This window comes from Peromyscus leucopus, chromosome 12 (assembly GCF_004664715.2).
Source record: "Peromyscus leucopus breed LL Stock chromosome 12, UCI_PerLeu_2.1, whole genome shotgun sequence".
In the NCBI taxonomy this organism is placed as follows: domain Eukaryota; kingdom Metazoa; phylum Chordata; class Mammalia; order Rodentia; family Cricetidae; genus Peromyscus; species Peromyscus leucopus.
In genome coordinates, this window is record NC_051073.1 from 2,160,889 (window position 1) to 2,185,742 (window position 24,854).

At 46.9% G+C, this 24,854-nt stretch overlaps 1 protein-coding gene across 1 annotated transcript in view; it reads right to left on the bottom strand.

The window, feature by feature from the left end:
- Window positions 1-1,357: 1,357 nt before the first annotated feature.
- B3galt5 (beta-1,3-galactosyltransferase 5) overlaps window positions 1,358-24,854 on the bottom strand; it is a 47,500-nt gene continuing 24,003 nt past the window's right edge. Inside the window, exons 2-3 of the mRNA XM_028879926.2 lie at window positions 9,252-9,427; window positions 1,358-7,513 (exon numbers count right to left, since the gene is read on the bottom strand). Of these exons, the coding sequence (XP_028735759.1) occupies window positions 6,587-7,513 (927 nt within the window). The 5' untranslated portion in view covers window positions 9,252-9,427 and the 3' untranslated portion in view covers window positions 1,358-6,586. The remainder of the gene's footprint in view (window positions 7,514-9,251; window positions 9,428-24,854) is intronic.

The window sequence follows — 24,854 nt, forward strand, 5'->3', positions numbered from 1 at the left end:
GCACATGCCAGATGGAAAGGACGCTTTCCCAGGTCCATAGACATTGGTCATAAGGACCGGAATCATTGACAAACCTAAAATAGACATTGTAGGACCACCTTTCTCTAGTACCTTAAACGGTTCTACACCACAGGATAGCGCAGATCAATAAGGCTTCAAGACAATAACCAGCTGCTTCTTCATCCAACCAGTGTTAGTTGGGTATGGCTACAGAAAGTTACCTGGGCTGGTGAAATGGCTTAGCCAGTAAAGGCGCTTGTCACCCAGGCTGACAACCTGAGTTTGATTCCCAGAACCCACACAGTGGAAAGAAAACAAGCTCCTCTATCTAGGTTGTCCTCCAATGGAAAGGAAATCATTATACCACAGTTATTTTCCGTGTGTGTGTGTGTGTGTGTGTGTGTGTGTGTGTGTGTGTGTGTTTCCATGTGTGAATTCTAGCACATAGGTGTCACAGTACACCTGTGGAAGTCCTCGAGGACAACCTCCACTGTCATTTCTCACGTTCCACTTGTTAGACGCATGTGCCACTTTGTATACCAGGCCACTTTGCCTGCAAGTTTCCAGGGACTTTCATCTCCCATCTCACAGTCAGGAGGCTGGGATAACACACTTCTGTTCCCAGCTTTACAACAGCTCTGGGATCCAAACTCAGATCTTCTTGCTCATGTGGCAAGCACTGTATTCACCGATCCATGTCCCTAGCACCTCCTCTGGCTTCTTCATAATCCCTGCAGACCACTGTGTCTGTCATAAAGCAGAGGAATGCAGGGATGAGAGCCTTGGGAGGTGGGGGAGGAGCAAGTCAGACTCTGCCCTCCCATGTGGTAGGAGCAGTCACCAGAGGGAGGGTGCTGCCCCTCCACCAGGATGGTTAGGAAATACTGGGATGAGGGGAACAAGGTGAAGACACCCTGGGGAAGGCTATTCTTTGGAAGGGTTTTTGCACCAAGAGAAAAAGAGAAAAGAGGCAGAACTGGAGGGGGGCAGTCTGGAAGACAGTCTGTGTAAACAGGGAGAGCATGCTGTGTGCTGAGGGACTGTTCCAGAAGGGAGTGGGTACGAGAGCTGCAGATGGAACCAGCCTTCGAGGGGCCCACGGACAGGCTCCACAGTGTCATGGAGAGGCAAGGTGTAGCTGGTGGATGAGGAGAATTAGTGTCATTGGAAGCTGCCCATCTCCAGGCATCCCTGCACTTCCATGCCCAGCCCTCTGGCCCTCCCTGCTGGCTTCCAGCTTTTGTTTGGTCCCTGAGGCTGGCAGAGGAGGTGAGCAGTACAGAGCATGGGTACAAAGGTTTCCAGGGCTCCGTGGCGTGAGATTTGTGACAGTCCTGTCAGAGTCAAAGGGAGACACTTCTGGTTCATCCACTTTATTTCCATTTAAATAATACATGAGAGATCAAGGATCCGAACTGTACCTCAAAAACAAATGATTACCAAAGACACCGAAGGCACAGCCAGTCAATTCATAGGATTAAGCTTAAGTCAATTCCTTAAGCTTAAACAATAGAAAAGTATGCCAGAGAGAAAAGAATTCCAAAGAATGGTTGCCTACTGTCTGGATTTATAATTACCAGGAGCTCCACACTGCTCACCCAAGGCTGACTGCCCCTGGAAGCCTTTCAAACTGTCAAGTTCTGTGGCTTTGCTTCCAAAATATGATTGAAACAAGAAGTCCCCTTGTACTTCAAAGGTAAGCAAGGCTCTTCAGCAATACTTTCCTTAAGCATACAAAATCAAAGCCAAATTAAATTTTAAAAAAAAAAATCTTTCCAGACACAAACATCAATGGAAAAAAAAAAAAAAGCCCAATTTTAGACCATATGGATATTGCTAACTTCAGAGGAGCTGTAAGTTAGATCCACCCACATACATTATGCTGCTTATAATTCAACTTTTATTAAAGATAAATATCATTATTAACAAATCATAAATACATATACCCGCTCCCAAAATACAGTACCAGCCTGTAGAACCTCCTCAATGCACAGGCAAATGACAATTTCAAACACCATTCAACAACATAGACATCTAATTTTTTTTATCCTTTAGGAAATCAAATTTGATCACAAAGTGCCCTCAGTTTTGGACGGGTTGCTTCCAGTCACGGTGGGTGTTTTTTTGTCTTATGTGACCGAGTGAAATGAGTCAGCTCTCCCCCTCTGTGAGAGGGGCTTCACAGCTTGCTGGGCTTCCCTCTGTTTGGGACAGAGGGTTAGCACTGGCGATGACATCCAGGGGCGTGGTGGTGTGAGAAGGGTCGGAGACCCTGAGTAGGTATGGCCCTGAGCATCAGTGTTAGCCTCGTTTCTGTGAGTGTGATAAATACCCTGACAAAAAGCAATGTAGGGAAGGAAGAAAGGGATTATTTGGCTCACAATCCCAGGCTGCAGTGTCTTACTGCAGGAAGCCAGGCAGGAACTTAGAGCAGTGGGGCACATCCGTGGTCCAACAGAGACAGGGTAAACACTGATCCTCGCTTGCCCTCAGCTGGCTTTCTCCTCTCATACTGCTTAGGACACCCTGCCTAGGGAACAGGGTCACCCACAATGAGCTGAGTCCTCCTACATCAATTGATAATAAAGAGATATTTCTCATTAAAACTCTCTTCCAGGGTGATTCCAGGTTGTGTCGAGTTAACAGTCATAACTACCCAGCACAGCACTCCAACTGGCTGCAGGCATCGGGAGCTGGTCCCATGACCCCCTGCATGGAGGTAGTAAAATGCATGGTGCAAAACAACTCAACAGGGTTTGGAGAGAGCATGTGTGCAGCCATGGGCTCCATCCCCAGCACCAAAACCACAAAGCAATAACACACACACACACACACACACACACACACACACACACACACACACAAAGACATTTGGCCACAGAATCCATATTTCTACTTGTATTTAAAATGACTATACCTGGTAGTTAGAGAATGCTGCTTTTAATTGATTTAAAACATTTTGCTCTTGTTTTTATGCTTCATTCCAACTCATTCATCTCAGGCCCCATCTCAACTCTGAGCTTGGACAGTTTCCCTGTTCACCTCCAGGAATAATCTAAGGCCATCTCTGAGGATCTGTCTTATCCTGGGAGTTAGGTTAAAAGACAGGGAGCCAGCAACACCTGAGGCAAGCCCCCAACACATTTTCCTATCAAATTATCAGCCAAATGAAAGCACCTTGCAAACCCTGGAGGTGTACTGGGAATCTAATACATCTCTGCCAGTGTTCACACACAGGGGTTTGCATCATGGAGAGCCACCAAGAAATAAAAATAAGCAAAGAGCCTTGGAAGTCAGTGTTTGAAGGAACCTTTGCAAAAATACTAGTTTTGTTTACATTTTATTTATTGTGTCTGTGCATGCACGTGTGTGCAGGCCCACCATGAGCTGTGACAGTCAATTCTCTCCTTTCACCATGTGCATCTCAAGGACTGAACTATATTTGCCAGACTTGGCAGCAAGCACCTTAACCCACTGAACCACGTTACCCAGGCCAGAAGGGACACTGGTGTTCACTTTCAGGCTAGCACCCTCACGGCCTGCAGCGCTTGGCTGGTGTCAGGCATCCCCTTTGGGAAGCCCCCTCAGGACCTGTGGATAACTACAGGTGTCTCCTCCCCAACACACCTGAGTCAAAGTCCCAGACCGAGCGAGGAGTAAACGTCCCAATCTACCAGGAGAGACCCAGCCTAGAAAAGGCTAAGATGCCAGTTCCAATGCGATGGATACAGAAAATTAATTCTTAATTTTAAAAATGTGGTGTGAGAGAGCAAATGCTTCCACATGAAGGGATGGAGAAAATGTAAACACCATCTCATCTATTTTTTAAACGGTGCCCAGCAGCTACCATATTAAATTCGGATTGTTAATTATTTAGTCTGCCATGAGGCCGCAGACTCTGTGAGAAACCAGAGGATGTCTGAAGCCTCCTGGCTTTGTTCTTTCCAACCAGCATCCTGAGGCCAGCGGTGGGCACTAGAGTGTTACTGCGGGTGCAATTGTGATGTAAAAGCGCTCGGCAGGGCGGTGTGTGTGTTTCACTTCTGCCTGCAGGCTGGAGTTCAAGAAACCCTCTGGGTGTGTAACTGTGAGTTCACTCCTTCAGCTCACGTCCTCACCAGAGCACACCTGGCCTTTGGCACACACTTGCCTGGTGACAAGTGTGCAGCTGATTGTGCAAAGGCAAGAGAACAAGGCAACCTAACACACTACAGAGAAGATCGGAGGCGCTCACTACGTCACATCCCAAGTGATAAAACTAGCCTGGTGCCTGCATGTAGACACCTGGGTCTGTCGTTTGTGCGTGTGCGAAACGCACATGGCCTCATGAGAAAGCTAGTCTAAGCAGGAGGTTTGTAAGAATTCTATGGATAGCCCCAGGACCAAATCACAGAAATCAGACAGAACCAGGAAGAAGTAGACCAACACTCAAGACAACACCCAGGACAGAGGTGGCAGTGTGCGGGAAAGGGAGATGCTGGTGACTCCTTGGGTAGCAACAGCCCCAAGCTTCTGAGAGAAGTAAGCACATGGAAGGTATGTTCATGGTGTGCCAGTGGAGAAGGCTGATGGGTCCCACATCTCAGCCCCTGGGTGAGTCACTGAGTCACCTCAGCTGCCTCTGCTGACAAGCAATTTGGCTGTAAGAATGAAGAATGGCTACCTGCAAAGGATGCCTGCCATCTTCAATGCAACAGCAAGCGTGAGCACAGGTGACCACGAGAACCTGTTTCCGACCGTCTTCTCAGCACTGAGTGCTTACTCGGGTCTGCTCTCTGCAGACCCCTAACTTTGACCTTGCTCATGATGTATGTGAATGCAATGAGCAAATATGGCCAACAAATGAATAAATGAAGGGAAGGTCTGACGCAGAGAGGCTGGTGCCGGGTTCTGATGCCAGCTCTTCCATCCACAAGACAGCAAAGCCACCATATTGTTAGAAGCCCTAGCTTCCCCTTCTGTCAAAAGAAGATCAGGTTGGGTGTGGTTTTGGTGGTGTATGTAGTCACTAGCACACATCCAGGAATAATTACCCTTTCTCTCTACCTGGCTCAGATTTTCACATATTCTGAACTAAGGGTCCAGAACCTGATGTTGTATGATTTTGAAGAATGATGCAGACAGAAGAATTTTTCTCAAGAGTTATGGAAGAGATTCAGAGGAGGGACAAGAACAAGTGTGGAAACGAGCCCTGAAGGCAGCTTCCAGCCTCCTCCAACCTAACAGTGTTCTGACCATTGAGTAAGTTTTCCTGAGTTCAGATGAGAGCATATTGTGACGCTTACAATTACACAGTCACATGAAGCCTTTGCTCCAAGCACATAGTAAAATCTAGTAAAGTAAAAAGCAGGGGAAAGCAATAATTCCTGCAGTACAGAGCAAGATTACGTGTCTGGAGACAGTGGCTGAATGGCCATGAGCCCCTGGTTTTACCCAGCTCTGGAAACCTTCAGGGTTAAATTCCAAACCACAACACTCAGCAGATCTGTGACCATGTGATAAACCCAGTGTGAAGAGCTGGGGTCAGGAAGGATCACAGATGCAGAGAGAGCCCCTACCTCCATGCTCTGCATTCCAGGGGCTTGGACCAGCCTAGGTCCCAGCAAAGTTCCTGGACACCCATAGAGACCATGCCTGTGCCTGGCTGCCCTTGAGTTTGAACTTAGAGAACTGAAGTGCTCCAGGGCTGGCACTGCTCACCATCAATCCATCAGTACATCCACAACAGAGGCCAGGTGCCCCAGAAAGTTCAGGGGAGATGTCACCCTCACTGGGGTTTCAGCAGTGTGGTCAGCCTATACAGCAAGACTCAGCAATGGCTTCTCAGGCTGATTCATATGGTCATATAACCCAGTTTCCTTCCAGCATGGAGGTGAACTCATGTCTGCAGGCATGCATGTCTCCTAGGACCATATTGAAGATGCACTAGGTACCAAGCAGCTAACAGACTCAGTGCCTAGCTACATCGTTCAAATGAGGGGAGAGGCCTGAGAAAGCTGGTTCATCCCAGACTTAGCATTTAAAAAGTATAAGGATTGGGAAGTGAGGGGCAGGGGACTCAGGAAAGGGACAGAAGGATGCTAGTTAGCTTTAAGACACCCACCCTAAACTCCTCCCACCACCACCCTCTCCCAAAGAATGGGACACTCGGTTGGGGGACACCAACTGAATTCTGATAGCACTTGATTCTCATTCCTGCTGAGTCCGCAGGCTGTGAGTCTTTGGACAAGGGAGTGACCCTGGCTGCTGGTTCCTAACCTGTCAAATGGGAATGATCACATCCATGGCTTCATAAGTATACTGAGCCCTGACATGAGCAGATGAAGGCGTGTCTCAAACATTGAGAACATAGTGCGAAGGCCTGAAAGATGAGATCTGTTATTGCTCTGGGTGCCAAGTGGGAACAAGCCGCTACTCTGGGTGTGTTCCATTCTTGCGTATGCAGGGCGTTGAGATCAGTGCTTTGTCTTTCTCGGCCTTCTCTCTCTACCCTGGACAGTTCCCAGCAAGGCCATCCCAGATCTTCCCAAAGCATCACCAAAGGTTATCATCATCAGAAGTTTGTCCCAGGGGCCGCAGGCTCCCCTCAGACAGCAGGGCAATCCTGTTCCTGAGAGCTCTCCAGGGCCTGCCAGTAAATGAGCAGGTCCTGGGGCTTCATAAAGTGGCAGGCCACAATTTTCTGAAAGCGGCACACGGAGAAGCGTAAGCCACCGGGGAAGAAGGTCTGTTTGGTGTGGAGTTCCTCGGGCCGAATCTTCAGCTTGGCCAGGCAGATCCCCACAAAGACATCCTCCAGCTTGAGGAACGGAACGCTCTCTGAGACATTGTACACTTGGCTCGCCACGTCGCTGGAAAAGACGTAGCCGGTACCAGAGCAAAAAGGTGGGTACCTGTCCCAGGGGTACTCAAACTTACTCACAAACCACTTGTTGAACCTCTGCCTGATGGGAAAGTCGTTGGGCTTTATGTAGCCGGTGAAGAACCGGGACGTTTTGTTTTTCTTCAGCAGCAGTTCGGTCAGATAGCCAACGTTCACAAACATGTCTGAATCGGTTTTCATCACAAAGGTGGCCTGTGGGCAAAAGTGGTGGACCCACTCCATGCCCATCATGGTCTTCAGGGTCAAGTTGAAATAGACGTCCTTGAAATCCTTCTGGATGATGTCACGGTGCTGCTCGCTCTCCTGGGCTGTGGCGTCCATCTCCTCGGTGCTGTCGGAGGCCCCCAGAAGGAAGAAGGTCCTCACGTGCTGCCCCCGCACCTCTGTGTCTCTACCCCACGTCTTGCGGATGGCCATGCGAGCCGCCAGCTGGCTGTGGGAGGAAGTCACCAGCAGCACGAGGAAAGGGGGCTTCTGCTTGCAGTCTATGTCCGGAAGCCGCAGGAACTTGCCCTGATCTTTCTTGAGAACAAATGGCAGTTCTTTGAAAGGCTCCATGCTGAAGTACAAGCAGAGCGCGCCCACCACCAGAATGAAAGCGTAAACCAGCTTCATCTTCGTGCAGACCATCTGAAAGGACAAAGACACACTGCCAGGTCTCCAAAGTGAGAGGGTGGAGTCACAGATACCCAGACACAAGGAGATCAGAGGGCTCTGTTCAGGTGGGTGTTCCAAGTCTAGCACCAAGGCCAGAATTAACATTTTATAAGTAACTAACAGAGAAGTGTTTGAAAGTTTCCAACACAGGGCTGGAGAGATGGCTCAGTAGTTAAGAGCTACCAGCAACCACCTCTATCTGCCGTTCCAGAGGATCCGACGCCCTCTTCTGGCCTCTGTGGGGCACTGCATGCATGTGCACAGATAAACATGCAGGCAAAATGCCCATACATATAAACTAGAAATGTCTGACATTTACCCCAAAAGTACCAAGCACAAAGGAAAAACAGATGTTTAAGGAAATGGAATTGTGAATCAGTGTAAACATTACACATTATACATGTGCACTGAATTATATCAAACCCGGTATATACACAATTTTAAAATGAACTTCCAAAAATATGAGTTGATGTGCCAGGTAGATGAGATAGACGAAGAGATCCACAGTTTAGAAAACTCTGGAATCTTTCGGCACACAGAAATGGAGGCCATGCCTCGACAGTGAAGTACACAGGACAGCCTGGCATGCTGGCTCTCAGTACCACACTGAGAGCCCTGGGATTCTAGATGCTGATCCCAGCTCTGGGAACTGCCAGTCCTTCACTGATGGAGTATTCAGACTCCTTGTCCTTCAGTAGATGGGACCAGATTTCCCAACAGGTCCTCAGCTCTGACCTCTGATGACTCCATGACAAAGAATGACACAATGTAGCCTGCAGGTCTGGAAGCTGCAGTCTGGGTATTAGCACAGGTCTGGAAGCAGTGCATTCTGGGTGCGAGCACAGGACTGGAAGCAGTGCATTCTGGGTGCAAGCACAGGTCTGGAAGCAGTACATTCTGAGTATGAGCACAGGTCTGGAAGCAGTGCATTCTGGGTATGAGCACAGGTCTGGAAGCAGTGCATTCTGGGTATGAGCACAAGTCTGGAAGCAGTGTATTCTGGGTGCGAGCACAGGACTGGCCACAGATTTCTTTGCTCTAATTAAGCATGCTCAAAAATCAACAGCAGTGGTGGCTCACGCCTTTAATCCCAGCACTCGTGAGGCAGAGCCAGGCAGATCCTTGAGTATGAGGCCAGCCTGGTCTACAGAGTGAGTTCCAGGAAAGGTGCAAAGCTACACAGAGAAACCCTGTCTTGAAAAAAAAAAAAAAAAAAAAATCAACTCTTAACCATTTGAGTTCCTGACAGGCTCAAGTGTTTGAGCTCTTGGTCTGCAGCTGATGGTGCTGTTGTGAAAGGTTGTAGAACCCTTTATGAGATGGGTCCTGGCTACAAGAAGTGAGTTCTGAGGGACGGGCATGGAGTTTATGGTACCATCCACTTCATGTCCTCTCTCTGCCTCCTGATCCGCAAGATGTGAGCAAGCAACCCCACACTCCTGCTGCCACGGCTACAAGCTGCTCCCAGTGGAATGTCTGTATTCCTTGCACAAAGGAGAACAGCCTCAAGTCATGATGCAAAGTAAATCCTCCCTCTCGCAAGTCATTCCTCATTAGGTATTTGGCCATAACAAGGAGAAAGGTAATGCACACAGAAGCACCACTGGTTTTCCAGTTTGCACAGTTACCTTGAACTTCTAGAAACCTGGAATGTGGTAAGTTTGAGATCACCTGTGTCGGTGCTGGGATGCTAAGAAGGAAAGACACTCACTTTTGCTGGGTAAGAACTTAGCTCCCGTCTGGAGGGCTAAGCCACAGGGCAGAAGCCACGAGGAAATGAATTCCTTCCGAAGAGGAGTCAATGAGCAGCGTTCCTCCTACCTTCTGAGACAATCTTCTGGACTTGGTTTGTCTACCGAAAATGAAGATTGTATCTCTCAGGGATAACTAGAAAAAAAATAATAATGACAGAGTTCAAGTTGTTTGCATTTTACTTCACACTTTGCCCTCACCCCGGTGTGACCTTGAGCAAGGGTGTGAACTACATTCCTGGCCTCACTTTTGTGACTTCTAAAATGGGTACAACTGAGGCACAGTGTCAACCACATGATTCACCTGCCTACAACAACAAACAGATGTCTGAGAATCCTCTTGGGCCTCACAGATGAAGGTGGGAACTGTGGTGGTTTGAGTGGGAATGGCCTCCGTGGGCCTAGATGTTTGAATACTTGGTCATCAGTTGGTGGAACCGTTTGGGAAGGATTGGGGATGTGTCCTTGTTGGAGGAGGTGTGTCACTCGGGGTGGGCTTTGAGGTTTCCAAAGCCCATGTCATAGCCAGTGTGCTCCCTTTCTGCCTCACAGCTGTGGTTCAAGATGTGTGTGTGTGTGTGTGTGTGTGTGTGTGAGAGAGAGAGAGAGAGAGAGAGAGAGACAGAGACAGAGACAGAGACAGAGAGACAGAGAAAGATGAGGGGTTCCAGAGGTGAGCACCTTGTGGGAGAGAAGCAGAAGAGGAGAGAGAGAGAAATGAGTGGAGTTTTTCCTTAAAAAGAGACTTTTACGTCAGGACACAGGGTAGCACCAAAGGGCGGGTTCTGAATATTAACAGTGGCACCGTGAGAAGGTGTGGCCCTGTTGAAGTAGCTGTGCCCTTGTTGGAGGAAGTGCATCATTGTGGGGGCGGGCTTTGAGGTCTCTTTTTGCTCAAGCTACTCTACATAGTCCACTTCCTGTTGCCTTCTAATCAAGATGTAGCCAGCACCACATCTGCCTGAATGCCACCATACTCCCAGCCATGATGATAACTGACTAAACCTCTGAAAATGTGAGCTGCCACCTCAATTAAATGTTTTCCTTCATAAGAGTTGCCATGGTCATGGTGTCTCTTCACAACAATAGAAACCCTAAGACAATTTCACTGGCAGAGCAATTTCAAGACAAGCGAATATTGACTTTCTTATGTGCTTACTCGTATGCAAATATACAATGAAAAAGAGCAAGTGGAGCAAAAATTAATACAAAATGTACAGTTTGAGAAGAAAAAGAGCACCATAGAAATTTAATGTTGGAACCAAGGCTTGTGCTAAAAGAGATAAGGATATTAAAGAACGGCCTGATCCAAAATAGAATAAAGGGAGGGTGTCCTCAGGGCAAGACCCCACCCAGCTAAGCTCCCAAGGAAAGACTAAGGAGTTTTCTGCTCCTAAAAAGCAACAACAAAGGAAAGATACAGTAAATGTGATTCAAGGGGGCAGCCACACTTCAAACTGCCATCCACATGGTTCTGGCTTCAGAGTCGTGAAAGGTACATGAGTAAAGGGTTTGTGGAGTCCTCCTCTGTGGTACAGGAGCGCTGATGAGGCCAGGCAGTATATGGTAGGGAAGTCCCTTCGAGAGCTTTCAGAAGCCCTGAGAGGCCATTGCATGAAGCTGTGAAACTGGAGACTCCAGGATGTTAGACATGCCAGAGCCATGGATATTTGCCAAGGAGAGCTGCACAGAGGAGTGGAACATGAGAAGGATGTATGTTTCAGGGAGAAAGATGGGAGGGAAGGGCCAGTCACGCTCAGTGACACTGGGTATGGGCTGCAGGACCTGGACTTTGCCGTGTTTTGTTCCCATCTTGCTTTTATCTAATGTTTCCTCACTGTTCCCTTCCCTCCCCTTGGGGATAGTAATGTATGTTCTCTGCCATTGTGTGCTGAAAGCATCTGATACACTTTTTGGTTATATTTTACAGGTGGTTGCAGTAAAGAGATTGCCTTAGTCTCAAAAGAGACTTTAGACTTTTAAACTGTGTTGAACTGTGAAAGACTATGGGGACTTCTGAAGTTGGACTAAATTCAGTTTTCAGTATAGTACGGCTGCAAGTCTAAGGGGTCATAGAGTGGACTGGGTGGTTTGAATGGGAAGGGCTCAGAACAGAAGGGCCTGAGTTCAGTTCCTAGCACCCATGTCAAGCAGTTCTCAACTACCTGGAACCCCAGTTCCAGGGAATCTGACACTTTTACAGAGACACAAACACATACATATAATTTTAAAAGTAAATAAGAGTAAAATAAACAATCCTGTGTGTGTGTGTGTGTGTGTGTGTGTGTGTGTGTGTGTGTGTGTGTGTGTGTGTACCACAGTGCAGGTGTGGAGGTCAGACAAAAACATGCTGGAAGCCCAGTTTTCTCCTTCCACCACGTGGATCCAGGTCTCATGTCACCAGACTTGGTGTCAAGTACCTTTACCTCCAAGGTGCCTTTTCTCTGGACATTTCACAGAGGTTCAAATTCCCAGGAATGGATACTCCCCTCCTTTACTGCATAGATACATAGATATTACTCCCCTCCCTCTACATATATAACAAATGGCAGCCCAAGGCCAAAGCAGATGCCACACCCAATGCCAACACTCCCTGGATTTTCTGTTCCCGTAAAGGTTGCAACATTTTTCCTGTCTATAGTTGAATTAGCAAGAAACTGTGTCAAAGTAACACCCTCAGTATTTCCATGTACAAAGTAGGTATCTGTGCCTTGAGTTGAAAGGGGCACCTCCCTCCCAGACAGTGGAGTTGGGAAGGTAGTGGAACCACCAGGAAATATAGATTTAGACAGCATTTTCTGGAAGGGCACTGTGTACCCCTAGATTGCAGCCCTAAGCTTCTGGTAGGCAGGGACAGTTGGTCACTGTGTGTAGAATCAACCAAATGTGGCACTGTAGCATATATGAGTGATTAACCTTAGTTCTATGGAACAGTATTTATACACTGTCGATATTGATTGCTCTCATTGTTAATAAAAAGCTGATTGGCCAATAGGTAAACAGGAAGTATAAGCAGGACAGCCAAACTAAGAGGATGGTGGGAGAAAGAAGGGTGGAGTTGGGAGTCACCAGAAGATGCAGAGAGAAGCAAGATGGGCATGCCATTCTGAGAAAAGGTACCAAGCCACATGGCAAAGCACACATAAGAAATATGGGTTAACTTAAATGTAAGAATTAGCTAGTAACAAGCCTGAGCTATTGGCTGAGCATTTGTAATTAATATGAGCTTCAGTGTATTTATTTGGGAGCTGCTGATAGGACAGAAACTTCCATCTACACCTTAGGTCACTTAATCTTTAAGCTGTGGAATCTGAAAAGATCCGTTCTGGTGAGTGTAGTAGAGAGGAGAATGAGGGTTGTGGCTAAGGGTGCTGTGCAGGGAATGAACTCAGGGGTCACCCACAGCTTGAAGCCAGAGAAGACCAATGGTTCCCCCAATGAATCCTCCGTTATTACCAGGACAGACTGAACCAGCCCTTCTGGGGGAAATACAGTTCCATGATTTGCAAGAAAGGCAAGCCTCAGGCCCCACATTGTTCTCTTCTTAAAATGAAAGCCCTCCACCAAAATTATCTAAGCTATGGAAACCACATGCACAAAATAATATCTCCATGAGTGAGATGGAGCAGGCATCCTTCATAGCCACCCAGGCAGTCATGGAGTGGCAGGGCAGAGTGAAATCCTCCGCAATGCCCAGACCCAGATGGGGCCATCAGCTCCAAGTTCCTAGCTGGAATCCAGCTCTTTGCCCATTGGGTGAGTGCCAGGCATTTGCAACAGGCAGAGCAGGCTGCACACCTCCTGCAATGTGATGACTACTTCATGTCAACTTGACAGGACCATGGGGTACTCCCAGACACGTGGACAAATATTATTCTGGATGTGTCTGAGAGGGTGTTTGTGAATAAAAATAGCGCTTGAATGGGTGGACCTTCCCCATGAAGGTGAGCCTCCTGTACTCAGCTGAGGAACTGGTCAATAGGACTGCCTCAGTGAGCTATCATTCACTGTGCTCAGGTGAAATACCTTGCTTTTGTGGTTACTTTGCTGGCTTTTGGATTGGACTTTATACCATTGTTTCTCTGAGTTCTCAGTCCTCAGACTCAGACTGGAGCTAAGCAGGCAGCAATCCTGGGTCCCGAGCCTCGTTACTGCAGATCTGGGGACTTTGCAACCTCGGTCACTGAGTCGCTGCTCTGGGATCAATCCCCTGGCACAGGAGTACATCCTGCTGACTGTTTCCCTGACGACCGCTGACCAGCACATGCAGGGAGCCCCACACCTTCTGAGAACCCTGCCAGGGAGGCCTGGGAGGCTTTGAATGAGAAATGCGCCCCCACAGGCTCAGGTATTTGAATACTTGGTCCCCAGTTGCTGGAGGAAGTATGTCACAGGGCTTTGGGGGTTGATAGCCCTGCCCCATTTCCAGATCTTGCTCTCTGATTCCTGTGAACAGTTAAGATGTGAGCTCTCAACCTCCAGCTCTGGCCGTTTGCCGCCATCTCTCCCCTGCCGTAACGGACTGACTAGTCCTGGGACCATGAGTCAAAACGAGTTCTTTACTGGGAGCCGCTTTTGCTCACAGTGTTTTATTGCAGTAACAGAGAAGTAACTAACACAAGGCCTCAAAGGTGGCTCATGTTGTGGAGGTGGGAAACGGATTCTTCTGGAAGTGTGTGGAGGGGCACCAGACTCTGAAAGAGCTTCTGGGGAGGACAGAAGGAGTTAGTACCTCCAGAGCATTCCCCAGAACACATAGAGAGCAGACAGAGGCACAGAGCAATGATGTTCTACAACTCAGTTTACACCAGGCTGGCCTGGGCAAACAGGTGTTTTGATATGAAAAGCTGCAGCTGCCGACTCCCTGTATTGAAACCATCTCAGGAGAACAACACCGAGGCAAACTGTCCTTTTGCATGAGTGATTTATTGTTAGGGTTGCTGATGCCATGGGAAAGCATGGTGCGGAGCTCTGAGAAGAGTTCGGGCCCACGTGGCAGAGCGGGGTCCCTTGGTGTGGAGCCGTCACCCACAGCAGATTGATCCTCAACCACTGAAAGCCTGTGCTCACCCACACTGTTCACTTAATCAGCCTGCCAGAGGTCGCAAACAGCCTGCTTTGAGTCAGAAAAGACCGCAGGAACACAGGGGTCTATTCTTCCCTGATCTGTCAGGAAAAATTCCCCAGGGGCTGGGGAGGCAGCTCAGCTGGTAAAGTGAGTGCTGGTGAAGCCCTCACCAAACCAACGTAAGGACCTGAGTTAGATCCCCAAACCCCATTTTAAAAAGCCCTACGATGGCACATCTGGTCTGGCATCTAATGCCTATAACTAAGTGTTCTTCACTAGGGTAACAAGCTGAACTACATATTATCTGAGAAAATTGGCACAAGGACACAGTTGGGGCAGGATCAAGAGGCCAGAAACAGACCCACATGAAAGTTACACACACACACACACACACACACACACACACACACACACACACACTCCATGGCCTCTGCATCAGCTCCTGCCTCCAGCTTCCTGCCCTGCTTGTGTTCCTGCCCTCACAGCTTCTGATGACCAACTGTCATATGAAACTGTGAGCAAAATAAACCCTTTTCTTCTCAAGTTGCTTTTGGTCATGGTGTTTCATCACAGCAGCAGTAACCCTAATCAAGACAGCCATTTAAAAGAATGTGTTATGAATAAATATCAGAAGGCGCAGCACCCACGAAAGGTCACCATCACTAGTGTGGTGTTTTGAATGAAAATGGTCCTCGTAGGTTCATATATCTGAATGTCTGATCTTTAGGGGTTTGCACTACGTGGCAGATTAGGAGGTGTGACTTTGCTGGAGTAGGTATGGTCTTGTGGGAGGAAGCGTGTCTAAGGGTGGGCTTCAGGATTTCCAAAGCCCAGGCCAGTCCCAGTGTCTCTCTCGACCTCTTGCCTGCACATCCGGGTGTAGAACTCTCAGCTACCAAGCCTGCCTGTGTGCTGCCATACCCCCTGCCATGAGGATGATGGACTGAGCCTCTGAAACTGGAAGCCAGCCCCCAATTAAATGCTTCCTTTTGCAAGAGTTGCTGTGGTCGTGGTGTCTCTTCGTATCAACAGAACAGTGACTAAGACAACTAGTCATTAGGAACTGAAACAAGTCGTAATGAAACACCGTGAGCACGATCAGGGCACAAGCAACAACACCCAGCCCTGCCAAGAGCAAGACAATCGGAGGTTTCAAACTTTCCAGTAGGTGTCTATTCTAAGAAACGCTTAAAAAAAGCCCCACCTGCCTTGGCTGCATCCACCCAAGGAGGACACACATGCCATGACTCAGCAAATGTCTCCTGATCATTCTCAACAGAAATGGCTGCTTGTGGACACCCAGAGACAGGACCAGAACATTCACAGCATCATGGCTCCTAACGGCCCCAAAATGCCTCTGAATCCAAACAAGAGAGAGTAACCACCGAGTTATTTGCAAACAGAAAGTTTAATACGAAGAATTTGCTACCTCAGGGGCACATGTGAACAGTGAGAGATTAACCACAGGAAGAAGAGAACTCAGAAGGACCAGGAAGAGCCACTGCCCACCCCAGACCGAGATTCACAGCCAAGGAAAAACCTCATAGCCCCAGGCTGAGATCTGGACCCTGGGGGAAAGGCAGAGCCATGCAGTTCCATATCACTGGAATATGCTTGAACACGCACATGCGCGCACACGCGCACACACACACACACACACACACACACACACACACACACACAGAGAGAGAGAGAAACAGAGAGAGACAGAGAGAAACTTCTGTTTTGCCTGGGAAAGCTATTTGCAAGTTACCTCACAGCCACACTCTGCTGTAAGAGCAGCAGGAAGTGTCTTCTCTGAAGCTACTTTCCACCGGGTGCTGGTGGGACTTAGGAGCCTGCCAGGCCAGCAGTGCTGACCTGCGGAGAAAACTCTTTCCCCAACAAGGCGACTCCAGCACCCTCTACTGACAAGCTTTAAGAGCTGGACTCTAAGAAACAATATTCAAAAAGTCCAGATCTACTTTCACAGTCCCTGAGAAAAGGGCAAATTTGGAGCACAGCAGGAATACACTGATACCTAATACAACTGTTATCAGGAAATATCCATTAACAGAAAGACAGAGAAGTGGAATGCCATACAGCCATAAAATACAAATGGCATATGCACCATATGCTAACACAACAGACTCTATGTTGTAAAAAAATAACTGCACAAGAATGGACACGTTTATTCAAAGCAGAACCAGGAAAAACCTTTTCATGGTAGAGGAAGACAGACTAGTGATTATCTTTGGTGAAGGATTGTTAACTGGGAGGGACACAAGGAACCTTTTGGAGAGCTGAAAACAGTCTATTCTTGATCAGAATGGTGCTACAAGGATATAATAATATGTTAAGATTCATTGGACCAGACAGCTAAGACCTGTGCCTTTTGACATAATCATACACTATGGATGGTGGTTTGAATGAGAAATGCCCCCCCCCCCATTGTAGCCTGAAGTTTTCTCCAGAGAGGCCAGGTGGAACAGGAGAAACTTTTTGGCTACATTTGGTGCCCAGACATAGTAGCAAGAATTTCCACTCAAAACCTGAGAAAGCTTTAAAAAGATTCTAAAATGGAGCTAAAAAATAGCCTCCTACTTGCATCTCTCAGGCAAGCTGTGATACAGAGACACTGTGGGGTGGGGGCTTGACCTACAACATGGAGGATTCCTGCTACAGTACACAGAGCTATCTCCAAACTGCTCAGCACGCTGCATGGTGAATTTAGCTTTTCCTCATACAGACACAAAGGGTTTAGGGACCAGCTGCACGCCACCTGGTGGCAGCATGGACCCCAGAGTTGACGGAGTAAGCATGACTCTCCTGGGTACCTCTGCCATGTTGGGAAGGTGAAGTGGGTGGAGTCAGCAGCCAGGGCTGCTGCTTCAATCTTAGCCACGCTGCAGTTTGCAATGATCAAAAAAGTATTATAGATACACAAAAGACAGATTCAGATGGAATAAACCTGTAAATCATCTACATTGTATTTAAAATGTATGTATGCTTAGAAGAGAGAGGAAAAGGAAGATAGACAGTTATATAAAAAATAGTTTTAAAAAATAAAGTCTTTAAAGAAACAGTGAAAGTAATATAATAAGCCATGTAAATATGGAAATTACATAGAATCTGGATTATATTGTCTTGGGGTTTTTGACTGCAGAAAGACATTTTATTGTAAAGGCTGCTAAGTTAAATATATATATGGTATCTTGACTTCAAAATTTATGTCTAAGGATGCATTGCTTTGGAAAAGAGGTTATGCTTTTGTTTCCATAGAAAATGAGAACTTGTGGATTGCTTCCAGGTTAATATGGTTTGATCAACCAAGACTCCCTGAAAGGACTCTGATTACAGCATGGTCCAGATGATCCAACATCCAGATCAGCTTCAAGGCAACTGGCTGAGATGATCATCCTCACAGACTACTACAGCCAAGACTTAACTATAATTCTTAATTTTCTCAGGATCCCCATAAGATTACCAGCATCCCCAATCAACAGGAAGTAGTAGGAGAAGCTATACCCAAATTCCCAAAATATTGTTTATAAATGTTTTATTTTATTTAAAGGGGATTGATTGGTTAATAAATGAGCTGCTTTGGACTATGCAGCTTAGAGGCAGGCAGGAAATCCAAGGAGAGAGACAGGAAAGAGAAAGGCAAAGTGAGGGAGAGGCCAGACTGCCATCCTAAGAACAACATGTAATGAGATACAGGTAAAGCCACGGAACACGTGGCAATACACAGATTAACAGTTATGGGCTGGGTAAACAATAAGAGCTACCTAGCAAGAGGTCTGCCACAGGTCATACAGTTGATAATTAATATTAAACCTCTGAATGATTATTTTAAAAGCAGCTGAGGGACCGCAGGGCCAGGTGGAGCCAGAGAAAACTTATGGCTACACCCCATAGGCGCGTGTGTTTGAACACTTGGTCCCCAGTTAGTGGTGACGTTTGGGGAGGTTATGAAACCTTTGGGAGGTGGAGTTTTGCTGGAGGATGTACCTCACTGGGGACAGGCATTGGGGGGTTACCCCCCAGTTCAACTTCCCCTCTTCCCTTCCCCCACCCCCTGCTTCATGTCTGAAGATGTGATCTCTAAGCTCCACACTCCTGCAGTCATGCTTGTTACCATACCTCCCGTGATGGACTCGTATCCCTCTGGAACCATAGCTGAAATAAACTCCTTCCATAAGTCACTTTTAGCATAGTGTTTTCTCACAGCAACAAAAATTTACTAATATAGTATGCTAATACTTTTATCACAATTAGAAATAAATCTCTGAAATTTGGTATCTTCTACAGAACTATCCAAATTCATTTGGTCACAGCTTTGATTTTTTTTTCCTCTACCATACAGTTCATGTTTCTCTGTGTCACAAAGCAGGCCACAGGAAGACAACTGAGTTTGCTCTCTCAGTCCAATCCAAACCTCACATCAGTTGGTGAGAGGCTGGAGGCTGGCAGAACCCTTGATCACTGTGAGTCTGAACAATGACTCTTGCAATATTTCATTACCTATTGAGTCAGTCGATTACATAGCAGCGCCTATTCTGATTTCCATTATGAATGGGCTATGAGGCGGCAGACTCAGGTACAGGAGTCCTGATATGCAACCAGATGGAAAGAACCAGGATTTGGAACCAGAAGACTGCTCATAAGGCTGGTTCAGTTGGTATAAGCACAGGGACATGAGTTCTATCTTCAGAAGAAAGCTGGGTATGGTGGCATACACTTCTGATTCAAACACTGGGGAGAAGACAGCAAATCCCTGGGGCTCAGTGGCTAACCAGCCTAGCCTAGTTGGCAAGTTCCAGGAATGAGGAATGACACCTGGATCTGGCCTCTGGTTTCCACATGCACGCTCACACACACACACACACACACACACACACACACACACACACACGAAAGCTGTCCCCATTCCAGCTCAATCTCAGCATGGTGTGTAGTGCTCCACACCTGGATCCTGAATCTCTCATCACATGCAGGAAAGAGTAACTGTGACTTCCTCCAACTACAATATCGTAGCATCCACATTATGGTACTCAGGGTGCCAGCTTGGTTCTGCTCCTTGTGCCCCACCTTTTCATAGGCCTTGTGAGCACCAGCCTTCCTGTCTATAAATGGAAGTTTCCTCTCTGTAGTGGGTAGCCATTCCAGCTTTGGTCTGGAAGTTCCGACCCCCACTGAGGCTTCAGTAACTATCACACCTACAAGGCGGGGCCAAGAGAGGACCCTGAAGACCTGAGATGTGGATGTGCTGTGCTTTCTTGTTTCCTGGACCCTGGACACTAGAGGTAGACCGAGGAGAGTTCTCCAGAGAACACCACCAGACTGGGCTCGCCTTTCCCAGAACCTGCAACCTACCTATCCCTTCATTTGTAAGTTATGCCACTAAATAAATCTCCCTTTTAACTGCGTGGAGTGGCCTTAATTTCACCAATACCTCTCCTTGGGATAACTGGAGAGCCCAAAGGATAAGAGCCTTGCTCCAAGCTTGTTGCTTACATTCCAAGCCTCATCTCTAGGATGAAGAGCACAGTCAGGGACACATGTCCCTCAGAGGTCAATGACTTTCTCTTAAAGGGCAGTGTGAGCACACATCTGGCCTCCCATGACTGGCTGGGGCGAGGAGTTTTATCCAAAGCCAGTGGGCAGGGCCCAGGCCAAGGAAGTCTCTAATGGAGATGTTCCTACTCTAGGAAGCCAACCAGTAGAGATGGAACATGGCCCAGATGAACACGGCCCAGTGGGTAGCAGTACAGTGTGTTTGGAGGGAAAGCTGCAGCTGAGGGAGACCAGGGAGGTGGTTCCACATGTGGTGGAAAATACGCACAAGTGGCCAAAATCACAGATGCACCATCCCATAGTTCTGAAGTTGAAGTCCCCAAGCTGGGAACCAGCTGCTCAGGGAGGACTCTCTCACTGCCTTGCTGTGTCTTTGCACAGGAAGGACAAAATTCCAATGCTTCTTCCCACTCTTTTTTTTTAAGGTGGGGTCTACATACCCCTGATTGTCCTAGAACTCACTCTGTAGACCAGGCTGGCCTTGAACTCACAGAGATCTGCCTGCCACTGCCTCCAGAGTTCCGGGATTAACACCATGCCCAACTGTCTCTTCCTACTCTTATGGGGACATTACTCCCTTCACCAGGACTTCACCCTGCTGATCTCACCTAAACCTGCTCAACTCCCAAAGGTCCCATGTCCAGGCACCAGTGCTCTGGAGGATAGCTGAGGCTCTGCCTATGAATCAGAGGATGCTAATCCAGTCCAGGGCAGGAATCATCTCCAACCATCATGGGGCACCTTTCTCAATCCTACAGGGGTGGGGTTGTCTCTGAGGGAGTGTTGCTCGTTGCCAGGAGATTCCTGCTGGGAAATTACACTTGACCTCAGATTTTTCCTCCTCGGACATGGAAAAGGTCATCTTACCTTGCCTGGAAACACAGATTATGGGTGGGGGGTGTGCTGATGGTGGAGGGAGGGTATCTGTCCTGTATTCAAGCTCTGTCCCTCAGCCTGCAATCTGCTCCCTGTTGAAGCTGCCTCTGTCTTGTATGAATCATCTTTTTTACAAGCAGTGAGCAACATGCTGGGCCTTCACCCAGTGTGGTGCGACATGTTTTTCAAGCATGGAACTTCTGCTAGATTCCTTTTTTAACAAAACCCCAGATGATACTGAAAATTTTGTGGAGTACAATTTACCCACAGTGTCAAAAAGGAACAAAAAAAAAATGTTTTCAGATTTAAGGACGTTGAGTTGTTTTTGTTTGTTTGTTTTAGGAAGAAAATAAGTTGATGACTTTAATACACTAAAAATAACAAAGCAAATAGAGTCTTCTTCTTAGCAAAAACCAAACAAAACTAATTAAAAACTTAAAAAAAAAATTAAAGCCCTGTAGAATGGCATCAATAGTGATCCTGGGTATTTTGACCATCCAAGTTAGAAACTATGAGAATTCTGTATTGGATCCTTGACCACCAAAGTCCAGTGAAATAAAGTAATGATTCCTTGAACCCTATGGTGGTTTGAATGAGAATGTCTCCCACAGGCTCCTGTATTTGAATACTTGGTCCTCAAATGGTGGAACTCAATTGGTAAGGACTAGGAAGTGTGGCCTTGGAGGAGGTGTGGCCTTGGAGGAGGTGTGGCCTTGGAGGGGTGTGGCCTTGGAGGGGTGTGGCCTTGGAGGAGGTGTGGCCTTGGAGGAGGTGTGGCCTTGGAGGAGGTGTGCCATTGGGGGTGGGCTTTGAGGTTTCAAAAGTTCATACCATCCCATTTGCTCTCCCCTTCATGCTTGTGGATCAAATGTGAGCTCCCAGTTACTATGTCTGCCTGCCTGCTGCCATGCTTTCCAATATGATGGCCTTGGACTCATGCTCCAAAACTGTAAGACCCCAATAAACTCTTTCTTCTAAAAATTGCTTTGGTCATAGAATCCTATCACAGCACTATGAAGATAACTTCGACAAGTGACAAGCACTTCACTGAGGCGTCCAATCCCTTGTTTTTGACCACACAACCACCTCAACTCTCATGGCTTTTCTTGATGAACAAATTCAACACTCTGAAAGACATGACTGTAGTGGGCAGCCATTCCAGCTTTGGTCTGGAAGTTCCAACTCACATTGAGGCTTCGGTAACTACTACACCTACAAGGTGGGCTGAGAGAGGGCCCTGGAGACCCGAGATCCGGATGCACTGGCTCTCTTGGTTCCTGGACCCTGGACGCTGGAGGTAGACAGAACAGAGTTCTCCAGAGAACACCACTGGATTGTGCTACACCTTTCCCAGACCCTGCAACCTACCTATCCCTTCACTTGTAAGTTACCCCACAAAATAAACCTCCCTTTTAACGATGTGGGGTGGCCTTAATAGTTTCACCAATCTGTGGCCCCTCCATCTGCAAGCTGGTTTGTCTAGTCCCGGTGACTACATAATTCCCAGCCCTCACATCAGTATTTGTACCTGGGCCACTCCCACTCTATGTGGATCTTATGCCCCCCATGCTCACCCACCTCTGCCCTGCTAACACATGTTAGCAGCTCCTATTCAAAGCTCTTCCTCCATAGTCTACTCACATCGCCAGTGTGTTGTGTTATGCAGAGAACCATGAAGTTGGCCTGGCCTAGCTGCCTTGAGAGGCACGCATCATAGGTTTGTCTGGATAGAGTCCATGGCTCCTGGGCACAATGTGCCTTCCAGTTCCAGACAGACCAAGGCACTCCCTCAGGCAATGAAGCATTCAGGCTGCTTTGTCTTTCTCTGCATGATCCCTCAGAAGTCAAGAAAGCAAGAAAGCTTGACTGGACAACTGGTCTTAGACATTAATCATGTGTGCCCTGTGTAGCTTGCAGACATCACTGTATCCTGGCAACTACAACTGTATTGATCCTGGAATTTGCCCTTATCTTCTGTTTCTGATAAAGGTATAAAAGGTCGATTGCTGATGTGCCATGCTATGTTCAAGCCCATGGGAGTCCTACCCCTTTCTGAATGGAGACAGAAAAGTGGGGGGGAGGGGTAAATGGAAGTGGGGGAGGGGAGGGAATGAGAGGAGAGGAGGGGAGGAAAACTGTGATAGGTGTGTAAAATAAAGGAGGAAAAGTTAATTTAAAAAACTTACGAATCATCAAAAAAAAAGTCTGGTTTCTCTCAATAAAATTGTCACAGCCTCAGTTGTGCTGTGGCCCATCCAAATGGCTGATTTAATTCCTGGAGGTTATATCAGGTGACCTTGGCCTGGGAAGTAAGCTCACTTACAGCATTGTGCTGTATGGATCTAATTACAGGGTTGTATTCCATTAATTCTTTGTACAACCCACTTTCTCATTAGTTGGTAACTCCAGAGTATCACAAATATCATCTATCTGCATTTTTCACTAGTGTAGAGTGTAGTGATATTAACATTTTATTTTTTATTTTTATTTTATTTATTTATTTATTTTTGGTTTTTTTGAGACAGGGTTTCTCTGTGCAGCTTTGGCACCTTTCCTGGAAATCACTCTGTAGCCCAGGCTGGCCTCGAACTCACAGAGATCCACCTGGCTCTGCCTCCCGAGTGCTGGGATTAAAGGCGTGTGCTACCACCACCCAGCTAACCTTCTATTATTTTAGACAAAAAAGGAGAAATACAGTGATATATTGTGTACTCTAATAAAACTTTTATTATTTTAGAGAAAAAAAAGGGGGGGGAATGTGGTGATATATTGTGTACCCCAATAAAGCTTGCCAGGGGATCAGAGGACAAAGCCAGCCACTATATTAAACATAGAGGTCAGGCAGTGGTGGCACATACCTTTAATCCTAGCATTCCAGAGGCAGAGATCCATCCAGATCTCGGTGAGTTCAAGGCCACACTGGGAACAGAACCAGGCGTGGTAGCACATGCCTTTAATAACAACACTAGGAAGAAAGTAAGATGGCAGGGCAGAGAAAGATATATAAGGCATGAGTAAACAGGAACTCATGCTTTTGAGGCTGAGGACTTTGTAGAGGTAAGAACATGGCTGGCTTGTTCTGTTTCTCTGATCTTTCAGCTTTCCCCTCAATGTCTGGCTCTGGGTTTTCAATTAATAAGACCATTTAGCAATTCATGTTACATTTGGTAATCCAATGTTTATGGCCTGAATTCACAAAAAAGCTGCTTGCCTGACGCTCAGGCTGGAGCTATATGCAGCTGGAATCTCCACCCTCCCTGGGCCAGCAGTCCCTAAACCACTGGCTAAGTTTCTGTTGCAGCCTCTCTGTAGCAAACTCCCAGGCTCAGGATCCAAACATGCTGGATGTGTGTCCCCCATACAAACAGCTGGCTCTCTGGTTTCTTCCCTTTGGCTCTCCCTGGATCACCATCTCTGGCTCCTACCACACTAGGTAGCTGCCTTGAAACCCACTTGGGCTTCTACTGTTCTACACAGTTGGCAGAGTTGAGACAATTAAGATTTCTTAAAGGGAAAAATTAGTTAAAAGTGAATTTTTTTTCCACATTAAAAGTTGGAAAACACTTTTACAATGGATCGTGTTTGGTCTCTGTTTGATAACACATTAGGTGGTCTGAAAATGGAACAACTAAATGAGAGGATAATTAATGTTGATGGGATAGATGTAATGTCAATTGTAAATATTACTTGTTTGATCATTTCTGTTTTGTCATTTAAAAGTTGGTTAATGTGAGTGCCAAGATAAAACTTTTAGAAAAACTTGTTTAAACAGATCATAGAGATATTCAAACCCAGACAGAACAATTTAAAGGTGAACCAATATCAGCATTACATTAAATGGTTACAGACAAACAGCCTAAGGCTTTCAAACAGCCAACTTTAATCTATCCAGTAACCTTAGAGGAACTGCCAAATGCTCAAGGCTCTGTACAAGCTGACTGGACTCCTGTGCAAATGTTAGATTTGAGGAGATTCAAGGAAGCTATAGTCTCATATGGTATGCAGTCTCTGTTTGTAAAGCAGATGTTAAACTTGTGGTCAACTTGTAATAGAATTATCACTC